The sequence below is a fragment of the Kogia breviceps genome, chromosome 7 (genome assembly GCF_026419965.1).
Source record: "Kogia breviceps isolate mKogBre1 chromosome 7, mKogBre1 haplotype 1, whole genome shotgun sequence".
Classification (NCBI taxonomy): domain Eukaryota; kingdom Metazoa; phylum Chordata; class Mammalia; order Artiodactyla; family Physeteridae; genus Kogia; species Kogia breviceps.
In genome coordinates, this window is record NC_081316.1 from 74,373,284 (window position 1) to 74,392,573 (window position 19,290).

The 19,290-nt window shown below is 38.2% G+C and overlaps 1 protein-coding gene across 3 annotated transcripts in view; it reads right to left on the bottom strand.

The window, feature by feature from the left end:
• Positions 1-19,290, bottom strand: part of USP47 (ubiquitin specific peptidase 47) — a 130,222-nt gene that overhangs the window by 80,222 nt on the left and 30,710 nt on the right. Inside the window, exons 2-3 of one of the 3 annotated variants that reach the window (XM_067038606.1) lie at positions 1,933-2,102; positions 910-969 (exon numbers count right to left, since the gene is read on the bottom strand). The exons of 1 other annotated variant lie outside the window; for it this stretch is intronic. In XM_067038606.1, coding sequence (XP_066894707.1) covers positions 910-930 — 21 coding nt within the window. In that variant the 5' untranslated portion in view covers positions 931-969; positions 1,933-2,102. The remainder of the gene's footprint in view (positions 1-909; positions 970-1,932; positions 2,103-19,290) is intronic. One more of the 3 variants, XM_059067896.2, reaches the window with a different exon arrangement.

Here is a 19,290-nt window from a genome sequence, read left to right on the forward strand (position 1 = left end):
GTCCATTTTATCTACTACTTGATAAAGACACTGCTATGAGCTAAGAAATTAAGCCTTAGAGCATTACCCTTCTGGGTATCCACAGTTCACGGCTAATATACTGCCACAGACTTAAAAAAAAAATTGATGGTATAAATATTTTTGCTCACTGAAGTTTATTAAATTTATCAGCCTCATTCAGACTGTGCATTTTTACCTTAACAAGTAACAAGTCCTGGGGTAGTGCTGGGAGTCTTAACTTACATGAGAAAAAGATTATTTTATTTTTAAGATCCTCACTCCACTCCAACTCCCCCAGCAAACCCTAAAATGTTACATGATATTTTTCTACATGGCCTCTTGCCAGAGATCACCTGAAGAGGACAGAAGAGATTAAATAAAGAACCTTGAACTTAGAGCTAAAGGGACCTGAGGAAAGTGAGGTATTAAGTAAAGGTTAGAATGGGATGCTACATCACAGGAATGTTTAGGTTTGTAGTGCGTACAGGTTGTCAGGAAGGTAACAGTTCTATTTAATTCGTCAAGTAAGATGTCTGGGTTTTGACTCTGTAAATTATTAACTTAATCCCAGCATTATTAATATTTCAGAAAATACATCTGTAAAAAATAGACAACTATTACACCCAAAAATCAAAACTAAAGGTTCTATAGTTTTTATATCAGTTTTCCACCTCATTCACTTGTTAAAGACAAGGTACTATCAGACATATATTCATTTAAGGTGACTTTCTTATTATTAAAATTAGGTAAAATAAATAAATAAAATGAAAAATAAATAAAATCAGGTAGAAATTAAATAGTCAAACAAGCATAAAACTTAAGACATGCCTTGTTATTAAATAAAAATACTAACATGCTGTTACTTGCTCTGCTGATTATCACACTAAAGCAATTACATCAGCAGTCTACCTGTAAAAATTTCTTCTTCATTTCATCAAAGATATTTTGTCTGCATCTCCAAAACACATCCTATGGTGTGTAAGAACAAAATGAATTACAAATTACTTCTTTAAAATAAGAGGTAAGACAGTGAAATGAGAATTAACCTAAAAACATTTTTGCAACAAAATATGTATGAATTAAAGTATTATTATATCATCTAAGATTTCATTCATAAATTATATTTGTAGTTTTAATCTTAGGCCTCAATTACTCTCTTTTAAAAAATAAATTTACTTATTTATTTATTTTTGACTGCGTTGGGTCTTCGTTACTGCACGTGGGCTTTCTCTAGTTGTGGCAAGTGGGGGCTACTCTTCATTGTGGTGCGCGGGCTTCTCACTGCAGTGGCTTCTCTTGTTGCAGAGCACAGGCTCTAGGCATGCGGGCTTCAGTTGTTGAGGCACGCGGGCTCAGCAGTTATGGCTCGCAGGCTCTAGAGCACAGGCTCAGTAGTTTTGGCACACGGGCTTAGCTGCTCCATGGCATGTGGGATCTTCCCGGACCAGGGGTTGAACCCGTATCCCCTGCATTGGCAGGCGGATTCTTAACCACCGCGCCACCAGGGAAGCCCCTCAATTACTCTTGTAAGGTTACTGAAAACCTACATTATGGTGATAAAAAATAATATTAACATGGAAAACAACCACATTTTAACGAAGAGTAGTAGATTCAGAATTGTGTATAAATCAAATGTTCTAAGTCATATTTTCCTAGTTTTATTGAGATATAATTAACATATAACTTTAACAGTTTTAAGGTGTACAACATAATGATTTGATATATGTATATACTGCAAAATGATTAATTACTACAATGTTTAGTTAACATCCATCATCTCACATAGTTACAAGTTTTTTGTCCTTGTAATAATAACTTTTAAGTTCTATCTCCTTAGCAATTTTCAGATATATAATACAGTATTGTTAACTGTAGTCATCACACTGTATATTACATTCAGAACTTATTTGTCTTATAACTGGAAGTTTGTACCTTTTGACCACCTTCACCTATTTAACACAACTCCCATCCTCCATCTCTGGCAACCATCCATCTGTTCTGTGTTGATAAGAGTTCAGTTTTTCAGATTCCACATATAAGTAAATCATATAGTATTTGTCTTTCTCTTGCTAAGTCACTATTTTGAGACCATTAAAGGAACTCTGCAAGGAAACCAAAAGATCCCCGATTTTGCTACCTTATAAATTTAGATTTTTCACATTATAAATACTATTTAAGTAAAGCTGCTTAACATTACCCCCTACAGCTATTTTCTTTTAATATCTCTTCCCTATTTTAAAACAAGCTTATTTTAACAAATCAAGAAAATACAGAAATATATAAAAGGAAATAAGGATAACCTATAATCAAGAGATAATCTCTTGAAAAATCTTGATTTTACATCCCACACTTTTTCTGTACAAATCTCGTTTTCCTCCACCTTCTTTAATTAATAAAAATAACCCAACATATTATTTTAAAAGGTGCTTTTTATCACTCACAGTAGCTTAGATACTATTCTATATCAATTTAAAAATTTTACCTCATTTGCTTTTATAATAGAAATGTATTTCTATTATAATAGTAATACATATTTTTTGACAAGCAAGTCTAAAATAACTCCTATAGCAGTTATTAAAAATGTGATATACATCCTATTAGATCCCTCTCCATTTTATGCATATATTATATAAAGATTATTAAACAAAAAAGATCATTCTGAACACCATCATTTGAATTCTGCTCCTTTTCCCTCAACACTCACTTATCTTTCTGGGTCAAAACATCTAGTTTAAAAATTGCAGTGTTCCATTATATAGGCAAAACATAATTTATTTAACTAATCTATTAATGGGCATTTAGACACCTTCAAATTTTCACTACAGCTTTGCTTATTTGTACAATTTTTTTCCCTAAAGTTTATTTCCTAAAGAAAGAATTATAAATCAAAGGTTATGTACTCATTTTTAGGATTTTTTGATCCCTGCTGACAATACGCTATCTCTTCCACAAATAAGAATTAAACTACAACTATCTGTCAAACACTGTTTTAGGTGCTGAGAAAACAGCAGTGAACAAAAGCCCTTGCCCTCAAGGAGATGACACTGTACAGGGGAAATTCAAAATAAACACATCTAAACCATCAAGTATCCACCAGCCTCAGAGTCTCTGCATTTCTGTACACTGTACCTGGGATGCTCTTCCTCTAGATATCCTTAACCTTCTTTTTTCAAGTATCATTGTGATGGCTTTAAAATGTGTGCACAAATTCTTTGACATGCCTCCCAGCAAGATTAGGAGTCTAAGTCCAGTCCCTTTTAATATGGGCCAGTCTTAGTGACTTCCTGTGATACATAACATTACTTTCAAGGCTGGGCTAGAAAATAGAAAAGGCAACACAGCTTCTTCCTGGCTCTCTTTCAGATGCTCACCCTTGGAACCTGGCCATTATGCTGTATAGGAGCCAAGCAGCCACATGGAAAGGTCATGTGTAGATGTTCTAGCCACAGCCCAACTGAGATCCCATCTGGCAACCAGCATCAACAACCATACATGTGAGGAAGTATTCAGATGATTCCAGACCCCAGCCTTTCAGATGCCCCAACTGATGCCTAGCAGAGCAGAAGAAGGTGTGTCTCTTCAGCTTGGCCCAAATTGCACATCCATGAGCAAAAGTCATTAAGTGTGGGGGGCAGGCTATTATAAAGCAAAAAATAACCAAAGTAGCTAGTTCCTCAAACTAGTCCTCTTCTCACCATTCTATTTAAAATTGCAATCCTCTTCATCTCCCTTCCTTCAAGTTTCTCCATAGTATACTTATAGCCACCTGATACATTTGTTTGTTTTACTTGTTTATTGTTAACTCCAAAAAACTTCCATTATGAGCCAAAATGAAATAGCAGACTGGATTTACCCTCTCCACCTTAAAACAACTAAAAAGAAGAGCTGAAATATATGAAACAATAGTTTTTAAATATTATTAAATAACAGGTAACACAGGACAGTGATCCCTGTGAAAACAAACAAAAAAGGTAAGCCACCTTCCAGGCTGCAGTGCAGGGAGAGAGAATCCAGTTAAAGTTCAGCAATCTTCCTGAGCTGAAAAGATAAGGTTAGAAGTTCAAATGCGTCAATTCAGCTAGAATTTACAGAGCAGAATACTGAAGAGAAGAAAGATGTGCAAATAGCATGCTCCAAAGATATGTAGTGGTCCTCCCTGAGTACTCATCAGCATATGCATGTGAAGAAACTACCTGAGGCAGGGGAAAGAACCACAGGAAAGAATCCCTGGAGCTCACTTCAGTTCGCACCAGCCAGAATGAAAAAAATTTCATAATACACGGGGCTCAGATAAGAGTACACAGAACAGTACTGTCTCAGTAGCGGGACCAAATTAGGTCTAATCTAAAGGCTATTCGGGATCAAACTTACAACACTTTAAAAGCAAGCCTCAAAAGGATCAAAATGTTTACAAGTAAATTAGCACTGTCAGAGAACAAAGTTCAAGAATATCTATGGAAATAAAAAATACCCAGCACCCATCAACATAAAATTCAGTGTTTGGCATCCAATCCAAAATAAACAGGCATGTATCAAAGTAGGAAATGATGAACCATAATGAGGAGAAAAATCAATCAGTGAAAACCTACCCAGATATAATACAGATGATATAATTAATAGACAAGAATATTAAAAGTTTATAACTATATTCTATATTTTAAGAAGGTACAGGAAAGAATGCAAAGGAAATAAATGAAAGATATATTAAAGATTCAACTCAAGAGGAGAAAAGGTGGCAAGTTTAAGGACTTGAGCTCACCTCCTCTCACAAAAACACCAAAATCACAACTAACTGCTGAACAACCATTGACAAAAAAGAATGGAACCTACCAAAAAAGATATTCTACATCCAAAGACAAGAAGCCATAATGAGGCAGTACGAGGAGGGCTTTTGCGATATAATCAAATCCCATACACACCAGGCGGGTGACCCACAAACTGAAAAATTATTATGTCACAGAGGTTCTCCTACAGGAGTGAGAGTTCTGAGCCCAACGTCAGGCTCCCCAGCCTGGGGGTCTGGCATCAGGAGGAGGAGCCTCGAGAGCATTTGGCTTTGAAGGCCAGGGGGGCTTGAGCTGCACAGGAGCTACACAGGACTGGGGGAGACAGAGACTCTACTATTGGAGGGCACACACAAGGTTTCACATGCACTGGGACTCAGGGCAAAGCAGTGACTCCATAGGAGCCTGGGCCAGACTTACCTGTGGGCCTTAGAGGGTCTACTGGGGAGGTGGGGTTCAGCTGTGGCTCACTGTGGGGGCAAGGACACTGCTGGCAGAGACCCCAGAGAATACACATCTGTGTGAGCTCTTCTGGAGGTGGTCATTTTGGCACAGAGACCTGGTCCCTCCAAACAGCCTGCAGTCTCCAGTGTTGTGACGCCTCAAGCCAACAACCAAGACAGTGGAAACACAGCTCCACCATCAGCAGACAGGCTGCCTAACATCTGTCCTGAGTGCACAGCCGCCTCTAAACACACCCCCTGACATGGTCCTGCCCACCAGAGGGACAAGAACCAGCTCCACTCACCAGGGGGCAGCTAGAGCCCATCCCACAGGAAGCCTGCACAAGCCCCTGGACCAACCTCACCCACCAAGGGGCAGATACCAGAAGCAAGTGCAACTACAAACCTGCAGCCTGAGAAAAAGAGATCACAAACACAGAAAGTTAAACAAAATAAGATGGCAGAGAAATATGTTACAGGTAAAGGAACAAGATAAAACCCCAGAAGAACAACTAAGTGAAGTGGAGGTAGGCAATCAGCCTGAAAAAGAAATTAGAGTAATGACAGTATAGATGATTCAACATCTCTGGAAAAGAATGCAGGCACAGACGGAGAACATACAATAAATTTTTAACAAAGAGCTAGAAAATTTAAAGAACAAACAGAGATGAACAGTACAATAACTGAAATGAAAAATAAACAAGGAATCAATAGCAGAATAAATGAGACAGAAGAATGAATAAGTGACCTGGAAGAGAGATTGGTGGAAATCACAGCTGTGGTGTGAATAAAGAAAAAGAAAAAATGAAAAGAAATGAGGACAGTCTAAGAGACAACTGGGATGACATTAAATGTGTCAACATTCACATTATAAGGCGGAAGGAAAAGAGAGAGAAAGGGCCTGAAAAAATATTTGAAGAGATAATAGTCAAAAACTTCCCTACCATGGGAAAGGAACCACTCACTCAATTCCAAGAAGTGCAGACAATCCCATACAGAATAAACCCAAGGAGGAACATGCCAAGACACATACTAATCAAGTTGACAAAAATCAAAGACAAAGAGAAAAAAAACATTAAAAGCAACAAGGGAAAAGCAACAAATAACATACAAGGGAATCCTCATACAGTTATCAGATGATTTTTCAGCAAAAACTCTGCAGGCCAGAAGGGAGTGGCACAATATATTTAAAATGATGAAAGGGAAAAACCCACAACCAAGAATACTCTACCCAGCAAAGCTCTCATTCGAATTTGATGGAAAAATCAGGCAAGCAAAAGCTAAGAGAATTTAGCACCACCAAACCAGCTTTACAACAAATGTTAAAGGAACTTCTATAGGAGAAAAGGTCACAACTAGAAAAACGATAATTACAAATGGTAAAGCTCACCAGTAAAGGCAAACATACAGTAAAAGTAGGAAGCAGTCCACACAAAAATATTATATAAAAATCAGCAACCATGAGAATACAAATGCAGGATATTGGAAATGCATCTGAAATTAAAGAGACCAGCAACTTAAAACAATCATGTGTATGTGTGTGTGTATATATATATGTGTATAGACTGCTATATTAAAACCTGATGGTAACCACAAACCAAAAATCTATATTAGATACACACATTTAAAGAAAAAATAATCCAAACACAACTCTAAAGATAGTCATCAAATCACAAGTGAACAAAAGAGGAATGGAAAAAAAAGAGCTACATAAACAAATCCTAAATAATTTTTTTTAATGGCAAGAAGAACATACATATTGATAACTATCTTAAATGTAAATGGATTAAATGCTCCAACCAAAAGACACAGACTGGCTGAATGGATACAAAAACAAGACCCAGATATATGCTGTCTACAAGAGACTCACTTCAGATCTAGGGACACATATAGAATGAAAGTGAAGGAATGGAAAAAGGTATCCTATGGAAATGGAAATTGAAAGAAAGCTGAAGTAGCAATTTTCAAATCAGACAAACAGACTCTAAAATAAAGACTGTTACAGGACTTCCCTGGTGGCACAGTGGTTAAGAATCTGCCTGCCAGGACTTCCCTGGTAGCACAGTGGTTAAGAATCCGCCTGCCAATGCAGGGGACACAGGCTTGAGCCCTGGTCTGGGAAGATCCCACATGCCACGGAGCAACTAAGCCCGTGTGCCACAACTACTGAGCCTGCGCTCTAGAGCCCATGCGCCACAACTACTGAAGCCCGCGTGCCACAACTACTGAGCCTGCATGCCTAGAGCCCGCACTCTGCAACAAGAGAAGCCACTGCAATGAGAAGCCCGCACACAGCAATGAAGACCCAACACAGCCAAAAATAAATAAATAAATAAATTTATTAAAAGAAAAAAAATCTGCCTGCCAATGCAGGGGACATGGGTTCAATTCCTGGTCTGGGAAGATCCCACATGTTGCAGAGCAACTAAGCATAGGCATCAATACTACTGAGCCTGCGCTCTAGAGCCTGTGCGCCACAACTACTAAGCCCGTGTGCCACAACAACTGAAGCTTGTTGCTCTAGAGCCCATGCACCGCAACTACAGAGCCCACGTGCTGCAGCTACTGAAGCCTGTGCGCCTAGAGTCCATGCTCTGCAACAAGAGAAGCCACCGCGACAAGAAGCCTATGCACCGTGATGAAGAGTAGCCCCCACTCGCCACAACTAGAGAAAGCCCACACACAGAAACAAAGACCCAATAAAGCCAAAAGTAAAAATTTAAAAAAAATTTGTTATAATAAAACTAAATATGTACAAAAAATAATTTAAAAATTTAAAAATAAAAATGAAATAAAATAAAATAAAGACAGTTACAAGAGAAAAAGGACACTACATAATGATCAGGGATCAACCCAAGAAGGTATAACAATATAAATATCTATGCTCTCAACATAGAAGTGCCTCAATATATAAGGCAAATGTTAACAACCATAAAAGAAGAAATTGACAGTAACACAATAATAATGGGGGACTTTAACACCACTACTTACATCAATGGACAAATCATCCAGACAGAAAATCAATATGGAAACACAGACCTTAAGTGACACATTAGACCAGATGGACTTAATTGATATTTATAGAACACTGCATCCAAAAGCAGCAGAATACACATTCTTTTCAAGTGCACATGGAATATTCTCCAGGACAGATCATATGGTGGGCCACAAAGCAAACGTTGGTAAATTTAAGAAAAATGAAATCATATCAAGCATTTTCGGACCACAACACTAAGAGATTAGAAATCAACTACAAGAAAAAACCCGTAAAAACACAAACACGTGGAGGCTAAACAATGTATTACTAAACAACTAATGGATCAGTGAAGAAATCAAAGAAGAAACAAAAAAATACCTAGACACAAATGAAAATGAAATCACAATCCAAAAGCTTTGGGACAAAGCAAAAGTAGTTTTAAGAGGGAAGTGTATAGCAATACAATCTTACCTCAGGAAACAAAAAAAATCTCAAATAAACAGCCTAAACTTACACCTAAAGCAAGTAGAGAAAGAAGAACAAACAAAATCCAAAGTTAGTAGAGGAAAGAAGTCATAAAGATGAGATCAGAAATAAATGAAATAGAGACAAAGAAAACAATAGAAAAGATCAATGAAACTAAAAGCTGATTCTTTGAAAAGATAAAATTGATAAATTGTTAGCCAGACTCATCAAGAAAAAAATGGAGAGGGCTAAAATCAATAAAATTAGAAATGAAAAAGAAGTTCCAACTGATACCACAGAAATATAAAGGATCATAAGAGACTACCACAAGCAAATATATGCCAATAAAATGGATAACCTGGAAGAAATGGACAAATTCTTAGAAAGGTACAACATTCCAAACCTGAACTAGGAAGAAATAGAAGATATGAACAGACTGATCACAACTACTGAAATTGAAATTGTGATTAAATAACTTCCAACAAACAAAAGTCCAGGACCAGATGGCTTCACAGGGGAATTCTACTGAACATTTAGGGAAGACTTAACACCTACCCTTCTGAAACTCTTCCAAAAACTTGCAGAGGAAGGAACACTCCCAAGCTCATTCTATGAGGCCACCATCACCCTGATACTAAAAACAAAGATATCACAAAAAAAGAAAATCACAAGCCAATAACACTGATGACTATAGATGCAAAAATCCTCAACAAAATACTAGCAAACTGAATCCGACAATACCTTCAAAGGATCATATACCATGATCAAGTGAGATTTATCCCAGTGATGCAAGGATCTTACATTATCCGCAAAGCAATCACAGTATGATACACCACATTAACAAATTGAAGAATAAAAACCACATGATCATTTCAATAGATGCAGAAAAAGCTTTGACAAAATTCAAAACCCATTCATGATAAAAACTCTCCAGAAAGTGGGCATGGAGGGAACCTACCTCAACATAATAAAGGCCATATATGACAAACCCACAGCTAACATCATACTCAACGGAGAAAAGCTGAAAGCATTTCCTCTAAGGTCAGGAATAAGACAAGGATGTCCACTCTCGTCACTTTTATTCAACATAGTTTTGGAAGTCCTAGCCATGGCAATCAAAGAATAAAAAGAAAGAAAGGAATCCAAACTGGAAAAAAAAAGAAGTTAAACTGTCACTGTTTCCAGATGACATGATACTATACATAGAAAATCCTAAAGATGTTAACAGAAAACTACTAGAGCTCATCAATCAATTCAGAAAGTTGCAGGATAAAAAATTAATACATAGATCTCTCTTGCATTTCTATACACTAACAATGAAAGATCAGAAAGAGAAACTAAGGAAACAATCTCATTTGCCATTTCAAAGAATAAAATGCCTAGGAATAAAACTACCTAAGAAGACAAAAGACCTGTACTCTGAAAACTATAAGAGGCTGAAGAAACAAAATTGAAGATGACACAAACAGATGGAGAGATACATCATGTTCCTGGATTGGAAGAATCAATCAAAATGACTATACTACCCAAGGCAATCTACAGACTCAATGCAATTCCTATCAAATTACCAATGGCATTTTTCACAGAACTAGAGCAAAAAATTTTTTAATTTGTATGGAAACACAAAAGACCTTGAATAGCCAAAGTAATCCTGAGAAAGAAAAATGGAGCCAGAGGAATCAGGCTCCCTGACTTCAGACTATACTACAAAGCTACAGTAATCAAAACAGTATGGCACTGGCACAAAAACAGAAATGTAGATTAATGGGACAGGACAGAAAGCCCAGAAATAAACCCACGCACCTATAGTCCATTAAATTATGACAAAGGAGGCAAGAATATACAATGGAGAAAACACAGTCTCTTCAATAAGTAGTACTGGGAAAACTGGATAGCTACATGTAAAAGAATGAAGTTAGAGCATTCTCCAACACCATACACAAAAATAAACTCAAAATGAATTAAAGACCTAAATGTAAGACCAGATTCTATAAATCTCTTAGAGGAAAACATGCAAAACACTCTTTGACATAAATTGCAGCAAGGTCTTTTTCAATTCACCTCCTAGAGGAATGGAAATAAAAACAAAAACAAATGGGACCTAATTAAACTGAAAAGCTTTTGCACATCAAAGGAAACCATAAACAAAATGAAAAGACAACCCACAGAACAAGAGAAAATATTTGCAAATGGTGTGACTGACAAGGGATTAATCTCCAAAACATAAAAACAGCTCATGCAGCTCAATATCAAAAAAACAAACAACCCAATCAAAAAATGGGCATAAGATCTAAATAGACATTTCTCTAAAGAAGACATACAGATGGCCAGAAAACACATGAAAAGATGCTCAACATTGCTAATTATTAGAGAAATGCAAATCAAAACTACAATGAGGTATCACCTCATACTGGTCAGAATGTTCATCATAAAAAAGTTTACAAAGAATAAATGCTGGAGAGGGTGTGGAGAAAAGGGGACCTTCTTACACTGTTGGTGGGAATGTAAATTGGTACAACCACTATGGAGAACAGTATGGAGGTTCCTTAAAAAACTGAAAACAGAACTACCATATAATGCAGCAATGCCCACTCCTGGGCATCTATCTGGAGAAAACCATAATTCCAAAAAATACATGCTCTCCAATGTTCATTGCAGCACTGTTTACAACAGTCAAGACACGGAAGCAACATAAATGTCTATCGATGAATGGATAAAGAAGATGTGGTATATACACACGATGGAATATTACTCAGCCATAAAAAAGAATGAAATGATGCCATTTGCAGCAACGTGGATGGATCTAGAGATTATCATACTAAGTGAAGTCAGATAGAGAAAGACAAATATCATATGCTATCACTTATAGCTGGAATCTACAAAAATGATACAAATGAACTTATTTACAAAATAGACTCACAGACTTGGAAGATAAATTTATGTTTACCAAAGGGGAAAGGGGGTGGGGAGAGATAAATTAGGAGTCTGGGCTTAACATATACACACTACCATATATAAAATATGTAATCAACAAGGACCTACTGTATAGCACAGGGAACTCTACTCAATGTTCTATAATAACCTATATGGGAAAAGAATCTGCAAAAGAATGGATATGTATATATGTATAACTGAACCACTCTGCTGTACACCTGAAACTAACATAACATTGTGAATCAACTACACCCAACATAAAAATTCAATTATAAAAAAGCATGATTTGAACACTAAACTCTATGGAAAAAAAAGATTAATAAACTCAATTATAGAAAAAAGAAATTTCAAAAAAGATCCAACTCAAATTTCTAAAGATGAAAAAAGTACAATATCTGAGATGAAACACAGAATGGATGGGATTAACAGATTAGGTACCACTGAACAAAAGATTATAAACCACTTGAAGACACAGCAATAGAAACTATCACAAATGAGACAAGAGAGAAAAAAATCATACACACACACAGAGAACAGAAAAGTAGGACAACTTTCTTATCAGAAACCAAGGCGGCCAGAAGGAAGTTGCACAATATTTTTCAGATGTGCACAGAAAATAACTTAACCCAAGAGCCTATAACCAGAAAAATGTCCTTTAAGAACGACCCAGAAATTGCTTTTGTAATGAAGCAGAATTCAAGACATGCTCAGATAAAAGAAAACTAAAAGAATTCGTCTCCAGTAGAAATACCCTAAAGGAATGGCTAAAGGAAATTCTCTAAACAAAAAAGGAAATGATTAAAGGGGAACCTTAGAACATCAGGAAAGAAAAAAGAACACAGTTAGCAAAATATGGCTAAATAGAATACATTTTCCTTCTCCTCTTCAGTTTTTATTAAATGTTGACAGCTGAAGCACAAATTAAGAGACTGCTTGATGTAGTTATAAATCTATGTAGAGGAAGTATTTAATACAATTATATTGTAAACATGGGAGGGTAACAAGACATAAAAGGAGGTACTGTTTCTACATTTCAATTAAACTGATAAAATGATGACACCAGTAGACTGTGATAAACTTGTATATACACAGAAAAACCACTAAAAAAGCTATTACAAGAGGATATGATCAAAATCAGTATGGAAAAATCAAAACGAAATATTTATAAATGTTCAAATAACACAAAGGAAGGAAAGTGAAAGATAACAGCAAAATGAAAAACAGAAAATAAACAGAAAACAAAATAAAATGGGAGGCTTATGCTCTAACATGTTAATCATTACATTAAATATAAATGACCTAATCACACCAATTAAAAGAGATTTGGGAGGGTAAAATAAAACTATATGCTGTCTCTAAGAAACTCAGACACACACACCTACACACACAAAGATGTACACCCATATAGAATACATACTATGTCAAATGCATGATATACATAAAACACTTTAAAATATTTACATATAAGATATATATTTCATGTAAAATATTTAGTATGAAAGTAAAAAAGGGAAAAAATGTACCATGCAAACATCAATCAAAGAAAGCAAGAGTTAATTTTAAAAATTAATATCAGTTAAAGTAGACTTCAGAACAAAGAAAATTATCAGAGATAGAGAGGAACATATAATGATAAAAGGGCCCATCCACTAAGAAGGCACAGCAATCCTAAATTTGTATGAACCAAACAGAGCTGCAAAATTTGTGAAGCCAGAACCGGTAAAACTAAAATAATAAAATAACTCTACAATAATTAGGAGACTCCAAGAACTCTCTCAACAATTGCTACAACAACTAAACAGAAAATAAGCAAGGACACAGAAAAACCCAACAATACCATCAACCAACAGAACCTAATTCACATTTGTAAAGGGACAGAATATACATTCTGTCCAGATGCACTTGGAACATATTCCAAGACAGGTGATATCCCAGGTCATAAAACAAATTTTAACACATTTAGAAGAACTAAATCAAATAGAGTATATTCTCTGTTCATAACAGAACAACAGAAGATCTAAATAAATAAAGCAACATAATGTATTCTTACATTGGAAGACTCAACATAGTAAAAATGTCAATTCTTCCTAAACAAAAATACAGTTTTTAAAGCAAGTCCTATCAAAATCACAGCAAGATTTTTTGAAGATATAGACAAGAATATTCTGAAACTTATATGAAAAGGCAAAGGAACTAGAATAACTAAAAAGATAAAGTGAGAGGACTCTGTCTACTCAATTTTGAGACTTATTATATAGCTACAGTAATCAAGACTGTGTGGTATTGATAGAGGGATAGACATAGAGATCAATGGAACACAATAGAGAGCCACACAGATATGCCCAACTGATTTCTGACTAGGTGTAAAAGCAACTCAATGGAGGAATGGAGGAGAGAGTGTCTTTTCAACAAATAGTGCTGGAATAATTGGACATCCATAGGCCAAAAAAAAAAAATCCTGGACCTAAGTCTCTCACCTTATACAAAAAGTAAATGAATATAGATCATGAACTTAAATGAAAAATGTAAACCTATAAAACTTTTAGAAAAAAATAGGAAAAAATCTTCTAGAGCTAAGGATAGGCAGAGTTCTCAGACTTGACACCAAAAGCATGATTTACAAAAAGAAAAATTGATAAACTGGATGTAATCAAAATTGAAATATCTATTTTGCAAAGATCCTGTTAAGAAAGAAAAGACAGGGAATTCCCTGGCGGTCCAGTGGTTAGGACTCAGCACTCTCATTGTCAAGGGCCGAGGTTCAATTCCTGGTCAGGGAACTAAAAATCCCACAGGAAAAAAAAAAAATGAAAAATGAAAAGACAAGCTACTGTCTGGGAGAAAATATTTCAAACCACATAATCGACAAAGGACTAGTATCTACACTATACTGTAAAGAACTCTGAACACCTAACAATAAAAAAGCAAACAATATAATTAGAACACAGGCAAAAATCATGAGACATTTTAATGAAGAAAACAGATGACAAGTAAGCACACTAAAAGATGGTCAACATCATTAGCCATTAGATAAATACAAATTAAACCACAATGAGATACGACCACACACCTATCAGAATGGTTAAAATTAAAAATAGTGGCAACACCAAATGCTGACAAGGATGCAGAAAAATTGGATCTCTCCTAATTTCCTGCTGGGAAGTAAAATGGTACAGCTACTCTAGAAAACCATTTGGTAATTTCTGAAAAAACTAAATATGCAACTACCATACAACCCAGCAACTGTACTATTCAACAGTTATCACAGAGAAATTAAGAATTATGTTCACACAAAAACCTATACATGAATTTTATAGCAGCTTTACCCATAATATCCAAAAACTGCAAATAATCTAGATGTCCTTCAACAGCTGAATGGAAACAAACTGTGGTACATCCATACCAAGGACATTAATATGCAAAGGAACAAACTGTTGATACATGGGACACCCAGAGAAGCCTCCAGAAAATTATGTATTAATTATAAAAGACCAAGTCCAAAAGGTTGCATACAGTAAGATTCCATTTATATAACTTTTTTTTTTTTTTTTTGCGGTATGCGGGCCTCTCACTGTTGTGGCCTCTCCCGTTGTGGAGCACAGGCTCCGGACGCGCAGGCCCAGCGGCCATGGCGCACGGGCTCAGCTGCTCCGCGGCATGTGGGATCCTCCCGGACCAGGGCACGAACCCGTGTCTCCTGCATCGGCAGGCGGATTCTCAACCACTGAGCCACCAGGGAAGCCCCTATACAACATTTTTGAAATGACCAAATATAGAAATGGAAAACAGCTAAGTGATTGCCAGGAATCAAAGAGTGGCTGGAAGTGGGAGGGAAGTGAGTGTAGTTATAAAAGGGCAACATGAGGGATTTGGAGAAGATGGCGGAAGACTAAGACGCAGGGATCACCTTCCTCCTCACAGATACATCAGAAATACATCTACACGTGGAACTTCTCCTATAGAACACCCACCGAACGCTGGCAGAACACCTAAGACCTCCCAAAAGGCAAGAAACTCCCCACGTACCTGAGTAGGGCAAAAGAAAAAAGAATAAACAGAGACAAAAGAATAGGGACGGGACCTGCACCAGTGGGAGGGAGCCGTGAAGGAGGAAAGGTTCCCACACACTAGAAGCCCCTTCGTGGGCGGAGACTGCGGGTGGCGGAGGGGGAAGCTTCAGAGCCGCGGAGGAGAGCGCAGCAACAGGGTTCGGAGGGCAAAGTGGAGAGATTCCGCAGAGGATTGGTGCCGATCAGCACTCACCAGCCCGAGAGGCTTGTCTGCTCACCCGCCATGGTGGGCGGGGCTGGGAACTGAGCCTCGGGCGGATCCCAGGGAAAGGTCTGGAGTTGGCAGAGTGAAAACAGCCTGAAGGGGTTAGTGCACCAGGGGAGAAGTCTGGAGCTGCCGAAGAGGCAAGAAACCTTTTCTTCCCTCTTTACCTCCTGCTGCGCGAGGAGAGGGGTTTAAGCGCGCCCGCTTAAAGGAGCTCCAGAAACGGGCGCGGAGCTGCCGAAGAGACAAGAGACTTTTTCTTGCCTCTTCGCTTCCTGGGGCGCGAGGAAAGGGAATTAAGGGCACCACATAAAGGAGCTCCAGAAACGGGCGCAAGCTGCGGCTGTTGGCACGGACAACAGAGACGGGTGTGGGACGCTAGGGTTGCTACTGCCGCCACCAAGAGGCCTGTGTGCGAGCATAGGTCACTCTCCACACTGGCCCTCCCAGGAGCCTGTGCAGCCCGCCACTGCCAGGATCCCGGGATCCTGGGACTGCTGCCCCGGGAAAACACGCGGAGCACCTCGGGCCGGTGCACCGTCACACCGGCCTCTGCCACCGCGGACTCGCCCCACATCCGTGCGCAAACCACCCCACCCCCCCACCCCACCCCCCCCGCCTGAGTGAGCCAGAGACCACGAATCAGCTGCTCCGTTAACGCGAAGGGCGCAGAGGCAGGGCCAGGTCCTGAGCCCCAGGAGCTGTGCGAACAAAGAAAGGGGGAGGTTCCTCCCAGCAGCCTCAGAAACAGCGGGTTAAAGCTCCACAGTCAGCTTGAAGTGCCCTGCATCTGTGGAAAACCTGAATAGACAGCGAAATATCCCAGGTTGAGGAGGTGGACTTTGGGAGCAAGATATACTATTATTTTCCCCTTTTTTCTTTTTGTGAGTGTGTATGTGGGTGCTGCTGTGTGAGATTTTGTCTGTGTAGCTTTCTTTTCACCATTTGTCCTGGGGTTAGACCGACCCTTTTTGTTTGTTTGTTTTTTGGTTTTTTTTTTCTTTTTCTTTTTTTTCTTTAATAGAAATTTTTCTTCTTAACAATTATTTTTTTATTTTAATAACTGTATTTTACCCTACTTTATTTTGTCTTCTCCCCTTTCTTTCTTCCTTTCTTCTCCCCTTTCTTTCCTATTTCCCTCCTTCCTTCCTTCCTTTATTCCCTTCCTTCCTCCCTTCCTTTCTTCCTCCCTCCCTTCCTTTCTTTATTCCCTCCTTCCTTCCTCCCTTCCTTTCTTCCTCCCTCCCTTCCTCCTTCCTTCCCTCCTTTCTTGCCTTTCTATTTTTTTCTCCCTTTTGTTTTGAGCCGTGTAGATTAAAGGCTCTTGGCACGCCAGCCAGGTGTCAAGGCTGTGTCTCTGAGGTGGGAGAACTAACCTCAGGACACTGGTCCACAAGAGACCTCTCAGCTCCACGTAATATCAAACGGCGAAAATCTCCCAGAGATCTCCATCTCAACACCAAGACCCAGCTTCACTCAAGGACCAGCAACGAACAGTGCTGGACACCCTATACCCAACAAAGAGCGAGACAGGTCTACAGCCCCATCCATTAGCAGAGAGGCTGCCTAGAATCATAGTAAGGCTACCGACATCCCCATACACGCCACCAGACGTGAACCTGCCCGCCAGGGAGACGGGATGCAGCCTCATCCACCAGAACAGGGGCACTGGTCCCCCCAACCAGGAAACCTGCTCAACCCACTGAACCAACCTCAGCCACTGGGGACAGCCACCAAAAATAGACAGAACTACGAACCTGCAGCCTGCAAAAGGGAGACCCCAAACACAGTAAGATAAGCAAAATGAGAAGACAGAAAAACACACAGTAGATGAAGGAGCAAGATAAAAACACACCAGACCTAACAAATGAAGAGGTAATAGCCAGTCTACCTGAAAGAGAATTCAGAATAATGATGGTGAAGATGATTCAAAATCTTGGAAATAGAATAGACAAATTGCAAGAAACAGTTAACAAGGACCTAGAAGAAATAAAGAGGAAGCAAGTAACGATGAGCAACACAATAAATGAAATGAAAAATATTCTAGATGGGATCAGTAGCAGAATAACTGAGGCAGAAGGACAGATAAGTGACCTGGAAGATAAAATACTAGAAATAACTACTGCAGAGCAGAAGAAAGAAAAAATAATGAAAAGAACTGAGGACAGTCTCAGAGATCTCTGGGACAACATTAAACGCACCGACATTCGAATCATAGGGGTCCCAGAAGAAGAAGAGAAAAAGAAAGGGACTGAGAAAATATTTGAAGAGATTATAGTTGAAAACTTCCCTAATATAGGAAAGGAAATAATCAAGTCCAGGAAGCACAGAGAGTCCCATACAGGATAAACCCAAGGATCAACACACCGAGACACATAATAATCAAACTGTCAAAAATTAAATACAAAGAAAACATATTAAAAGCAGCAAGGGAAAAACAACAAATAACACACAAGGGAATCCCCATAAGGCTAACATCTGATCTTTCAGCAGAAACTCTACAAGCCAGAAGGGAGTGGAAGGACATATTTAAAGTGATGAAGGAAAAAAACCTACAACCAAGATTACACTACCCAGCAAGGATCTCATTCAGATTTGATGGAGAAATTAAAACCTTTACAGACAAGCAAAAGCTGAGAGAGTTCAGCACCACCAAACCAGCTTTACAGCAAATGATAAAGGAACTTCTCTGGGCAAGAAACACAAGAGAAGGAAAAGACCTACAAGAACAATCCGAAACAATTAAGTAAATGGTAATAGGAACACACATATCAATAATTACCTTAAATGTAAATGGATTAAATGCTCCCACCAAAAGACACAGACTGGCTGAATGGATACAAAAACAGGACCCATATATATGCTGTCTACAAGAGACCCACTTCAGACCTAGGGACACTTACAGGCTGAAAGTGAGGGGATGGAAAAAGATATTCCATGCAAATGGAAATCAGAAGAAAGCTGGAGTAGCAATTCTCATATCAGACAAAATAGACTTTAAAATAAAAACTATTACAAGAGACAAAGAAGGACACTACATAATGATCAAGGGATCGATCCATGAAGAAGATATAACAATTGTAAATACTTATGCACCCAACATAGGCGCACCTCAATACATAAGGCAAATACTAACAGCCATAAAAGGGGAAATCGACAGTAACACAATCATAGTAGGGGACTTTAACACCCCACTGTCACCAATGGACAAATCATCCAAAATGAAAATAAATAAGGAAACACAAGCTTTAAATGATACATTATACAAGATGGATTTACTTGATATTTATAGGACATTCCATCCAAAAACAACAGAATACACATTTTTCTCAAGTGCCCATGGAACATTCTCGAGGATAGATCATATCTTGGGTCACAAATCTAGCCTTGGCAAATTTAAGAAAATTGAAAT